At 37.7% G+C, this 6000-nt stretch overlaps 1 protein-coding gene across 4 annotated transcripts in view; it reads right to left on the bottom strand.

Moving 5' to 3' along the window:
* Positions 1-1020: 1020 nt before the first annotated feature.
* The window catches only part of sbf2 (SET binding factor 2), a 309070-nt gene continuing 304090 nt past the window's right edge, over positions 1021-6000 (bottom strand). For all 4 annotated transcript variants that reach the window (XM_056462363.1, XM_056462364.1, XM_056462365.1 and 1 more), the window contains 3 exons: positions 4794-4881; positions 4581-4712; positions 1021-2205 (listed from right to left, as the gene is read on the bottom strand). In XM_056462363.1, the coding sequence (XP_056318338.1) occupies positions 2107-2205; positions 4581-4712; positions 4794-4881 (319 nt within the window). In that variant the 3' untranslated portion in view covers positions 1021-2106. The remainder of the gene's footprint in view (positions 2206-4580; positions 4713-4793; positions 4882-6000) is intronic.

Below are 6000 nucleotides of genomic sequence, written 5' to 3'. Positions count from 1 at the left end.
TGAATTCCTCACAAAAAGAGTTATTCAATCTATCAATACCATCTGGTGAAATATATTTCATATAGCAATGCACATCGCTGAAAAGCAAAATATTGCAATGACAATTTTTCCCAATATCGGGCAGCCCTAATCTGTTCCTATTGGATTAGTCAACATTTTACAACTGCATTAAAATAAAAAACAAACAATCAAACATAGGCTCATTCTGAAACCGTTCCCCTATATACATTTCTGGAGATTGCAAATGATGTATTCAGAAGTTCGTATGGGTGCATTTTGTCTTTACAAGAACGCTACGGGGCGGTATGATGCCGTTCCTTTCCGTGCTTACTAGCTCACCGCTTACCGCCTTATGGACGGCTTTCCCGCTGTTACCAGTTTGTCCAGTTAGCTCGTCATGTATGTCGGTGGTTTTGAGATGCAGAGTTGACCACGATGACAGGGTTTGAGTCCAGCGAAGAACGGTTCCAGAAATTGGGTTAGACAAAAACAGAAGCCAAAAAAATAAACAAGTAAATAATAGGGTGAGAATATGGTAAAATCTGAAACCATGGTCAAAATCAGACGGAATGCTGGATTGCTTTTTAAAACTGCCGGTTGGGTTTAGGGAAGTGGGTTCAGGGGCGTAGTGGACATTTTAAAAATGTGGGGGACAGCTGTATGAAATCCAAAAGTTCACATTTTTAATTACCTGTTTCTAAATAGTCTGTCTGTAAAAGTGAGGGGGACATATCCCCCCCGCTCCCCCCGGTTGTTACGCCACTGAGTGGGTGGGTAGGTTAATCGGTGCTTTTGAAACCACTATTGGTTGGGTTTAGGGAAGGAGGAGGGTGGATCAAGGTGAGTCAGTCAAAAATTTGAGATCTCGAAAAGCGTACACAGCACCCTCTGGTGGATTCACCAAAACAGCAAAAAAAAAAAAAAAACCCTCCTGGGATGTATTTGGCGCTCTCTAGAAATGTATATAGGGGTACCTTTTCAGAATGAGCCTGGATTGAAAAAATCATGGAGTCCAAAAAGTGGATTTCAAGATTTATTTCAAATAACAGCAAAAAGTCAAAATAAAACAACCAAAAATCAGTAAACAAACCAAAAACATTAGTGGCACCACAACGTATTGTACATACAGTAACATCATTTATAGTTCAGTAACAGACATCTTGTCTGATTTATTTGTTTTTTGCTTTTAAAATCTGACAGACACACCATCAAAACAGTTAAAACCTTAGTGCCTCATAAAGCCATCAACGTCACATCGAGAACGGAGAAATATAGTGTTCTTCCCTTCATTTCAAGCACGACGGCTTATTAATAACCATCTCTGGCAGGAAGTGCTTCGCTTGGTCCATAAATGATCTGCGATCTTTAAGTATAAATATGCGTGTTTACTTCAGGTTAGAATAAAAGGTTAGAAAGACATATTTCAGCAGAGTATAAAAAGCTGCAACTGTAAAATATGTACATCCATCTCTCCGTTCAACGCACAACAAAACGCACACTTGACGCTTTTAACGTTTTAAAAAAATAACTTACAAAACAAGGAAACTCTGTAATGCATGAGCAGAACATTCACACTGAACGAATGTTGCAAATATATATATTAAAAAACAATACTTTGCACATTAGAGTCGTCCGCTCCAAGCTATTATATATGTAGTTAAACATAATGCCTAGTTGTTCTAGCTAGTAAAAACCAGTATGAGTGCATATCTTTAAGTGCAAATCAATTGCCTTTAACACATTGTGCATCGTTCGAAATATAGCTGTCAGATTTTGGTAGTGTTTCGCAAATCTATCAGCAGCAACAGTATTTATTTATTTATTAGGAACGCTTCTTGTCACTACAGACCCCCGAGTTTTAAGATTTGTGCTATTGCTTTTTGTCTCATTTGCATGTTGCAGTACAGCAAGTGTAGTGCATTGCATCGTTTTAAGCAGTGCTCGTTTCGTTGTTTTTGAGCACAGTAAACGCAGCTCCATGTTTAAGTTCTCCACTGCGGTGTTTCTTACCAGTCTTTTGGGTTTTTTCAACAGGCACTGAAGGCTTTACTACGCTCCTACTAATTGCACAGTGAGAGGTGGTGCTGTGAAACCCAGAGGCGGGCTTTAGGCGTCTGAGATGCAGCTCTGGATCTTATCAATCCATAGCTGAGCGCTCGGAGCATCCGCTGCACAGAAGTTGTACACCCGTTTAGTGGTCTTCAGCTGGGGATAGATAGATAGATAGATAGATAGATAGATAGATAGATAGATAGATAGATAGATAGATAGATAGATAGATAGATAGATAGATAGATAGATAGATAGATAGATAGATAGATAGATAGATAGATAGATAGATAGATAAATAGATAGATAGAGATAGATAGATAGATAGATAGATAGATAGATAGATAGATAGATAGATAGATAGATAGAGAGATAGAGAGATAGATAGAGAGATAGAGAGATAGATAGATAGATAGATAGATAGATAGATAGATAGATAGATAGATAGATAGATAGATAGATAGATAGATAGATAGATAGATAGATAGATAGATAGATAGATAGATAGATAGATAGATAGATAGATTATTTATCAAAAGTGACAGTATGGACATTTATAACTTTCTTTGAGATTTAGTATAGTAATAAATATTTATTGCATGGCTGTCTGGAATACTCAATTCTGATTGGTCAGTCGCAAAATTCTAAGGTATGTTATTCCCAAACAACAACCGTTAAATAACACAGCCTCATCCGGGAACTTCGAATAATCTTGATCGTCAGTGAATACCTTCAAATCCATATACACTACTTGACAAAAGTCTAGTCGCCTATCCAGGTTTTAGGAACAACAAATAATACCTTGACTTCTAGTTGATCATTTGGCATCAGAAGTGGCTTATATGAAAGGCAAAGGCCTCTAGATTATGCTTATATCACCAAAATAAAATATGATCATGCCTTGATTTTTAATTATTTAATTAGGACAGTAAGGTCTGACTTTGCTTAGACAAAAGTCTTGTCACTTAACAGAAATAATGCACAGTACAGAATATAAAGTCATGGTGCAGTGGGAAAAGAATTAATAATGAGCTTAGACGACTGCATCCGACTCCATCTTACCCCAGACATGCTCAATAATGTTCATGTCTGGTGACTGCGCTGGCCAATCCTGGAGCACCTTTACCTTCTTTGCTTTTAGGAACTTTGGATGGAGGCTGAAATATGAGGAGCGCTATCCTGCTGAAGAATTTGCCCTGTCTTGATATCTCAGGCTGTTGATGTTGCACTGTGCAGATCTCTCGCACGCCCCCCATACTGAATGTAACCCCAAACCATGATTTCTCTTTCACCAAACTTGACTGATTTCTATCAGAATCTTGGGTCCATGCAGGTTCCAATAGGTTTTCTGCAGTATTTGTGATGATTGGGATGCAGTTCAATAGATGATTGATCGGAAAAATCGACCTTCTGCCACTTTTCCAAATGATCGACAAGAAGTCAAGTTATTATTTGTAGCTCTTACAACTGGGATCGACGACAAGACTTTTGTCAGGTAATGCACTTACATCTACATTCATATGTATCTGCTTGTCTGTCATGCTGTGGTTGACTGTTTTGAGCCACCTTGTGAATGAATAATATGTAGGTTAGTATATGCTTTGTTCAGCTGGTTCCGTTTCTGTCAGCTTTCTGTTTTTGACTGTTTGGCGCCATCTTGTGACTGAACAATGTGCAGGTTAGTGTATACTCCATCAGCTAGTTTCTGTCAGCTTTGCGTTTAATTAAAGAATTAGTATACTGTTAATGTTTTGTGGCAAGTAGCTGTGTAATAAGTGGGATAAAGTACATCCAGGATGGTTATTTTCACAATTCAATTCAATTCATCTTTATTCCTATAGTGCTTTTACAATGTAGATTGTGTCAAAGCAGCTTAACATAGAAGTTCTAGTAAATTGAGATCGAAACTGTGTCAGTCCAGTTTTCAGTTCAGTTTAGTCCAGTTCAGTGTGGTTTAATTTTGCACTACTGAAAGTCCAAACACTGAAGAGCAAATCTATTTTCACAGAATAAAGCCCTTCAGTCTTATACAACAGTGCTCCGCTTCATGTCAGACTGCCAATAATCTGGGCTTTATTCTGAGACAACAACCTCCAGCATGTACTATATTCATATATGCCGATGTTTAGAGCACGTTCTGAGATTTGCTACTGCCTGTATATTCACAGACTTGTCGTCTGAGAACTTAACACACTGCTTCTGCAGACATAACATACACCATGTGACTAATAGGGATGCAGCAATAGCTCACAGTTCGGTTCGTATAATGGTTTTAGGGTCGATAAGGTTCGGTATATGATATGTTCAGTAAAAAACGGGACACTGAAATATAATAACAAACAAACAAATGTAGCCATACGATCAGGTGTAAACTGTAAAAAGTGTAAACAAAGCTTATAGTATGTATTTCAAAGCTTATAGTATGTATTCAATAAAACGCATTACTGTAAACGGCACCTAAAGTCATGTTTGAGGGTAAAGTTCATAGCCTTCATCACTGTGATGGTTTGTGACGAGGGTGAAATACTTACATCGAAGAAAGCCTTTTCGCTGATGTGTTTGGGGGCTCCTATGGTTGGTGCGGCAATCAGGACAGACTCCACATCGGCAAGGTCAATAAAGCCACGGCAGCTTGTGTCCTCATCCGTCTCATAATACCTCAGCTATGAACAGAGTCACTGATAATCAATAATAATAACATGCAGGAATGAAGCTCAGGTAAAAAAACATAATAAACCACTGACCTGATGCTTTGTTGTGTCCAGAACGAACCATCTAGCTTTCCAAGCTTTAAGTAACGCTCCTCGCTTGTACAGGATTCCCTCAAAGGATCTACACAAATAATGAATTGATGGCTTGTTTACTTTGTCAGGTTCAAAGCTGTTTTCTGTCATGGCTACTAGGGCTACATGCACGATACTGGTAAAATATGTGATATTTATACTTTATTTATAATATCCATTAACATTACATTTTACATTTAGCAGACACTTTTGTCAAAAGCGACTTAAGATTGAGGCATTCAGGGATTCAAAAACAAGAGGCAATACACACAAGAAGTGCTAATTATACACAGCTACTGTATGTGCTCAGAGAATTAAGTGCTAGAGTAAGGAAGGGGAGTGTTTTTATAGAGAGAAGAGTGTTTCTACAGGTGTTTTGTCAAGCCCACTCACCTGCGTGAACCACACTGCATAAAAATGTGTATTTATTTGAGATATGGAGTGATTGTAAGAAAGTATTTAGTCCAAATGTGCAAAAACTGGTGCAAGTGTTGGTTAAAGTGTCAGAGAGATGGAAGAGTGTGTTTTCTACAGGTGGTTTGTCAAGTCCACTCACCTGTGTGAGGCACACTCAGAATTATATACATATTTATACAATATTTAAGTATAAAATATGCAATATTTTTGCAATATTTATAGTAATATAACGTTCAGGGTTCTCATGCTTTCATAAATAGCAGATTCAAGAACTTGTTAAAGCACTATAAATTTTGAATCAAACACCTTTGCAATTCATACCCCAGCATATGTAGGTCCATGAAATTCCTTACTGTACTTAATATTTAACTTACACTTAACATTTACATTCAAAAGAGTAATTTACAAACATTTGACTATTTTAAAAAGGTATGTTCAAATAACTTTAATAAAAATGTGTTGAATTCACTACTGTGATATTCAAATGCGCTTTCTGAAATATTAATAAAATGTTTCTCTTTCTGGGCAACACGGTGGCTCAGTGGTTAGCACTGTCGCCTCACAGCAAGAAGGTTGCTGATTCGAGTCCTGGCTGGATCAGTGGCATTTCTGTATGGAGTTTGCATGTTCTCTCTGTGTTGGCGTGGGTTTCCTCCAGTGCTCCGGTTTCTCCCAGAGTCCAAAGACAATGCGGTATAGCTGAATTGAATAAACTAAATGAACTATTGTGTATGTGTGTGAATGAGTGTGC

This window comes from Danio aesculapii, chromosome 7 (genome assembly GCF_903798145.1).
Source record: "Danio aesculapii chromosome 7, fDanAes4.1, whole genome shotgun sequence".
Classification (NCBI taxonomy): domain Eukaryota; kingdom Metazoa; phylum Chordata; class Actinopteri; order Cypriniformes; family Danionidae; genus Danio; species Danio aesculapii.
Note: the sequence above shows the minus strand (reverse complement) of the source record. Positions and strands in the feature narration are given on the sequence as shown.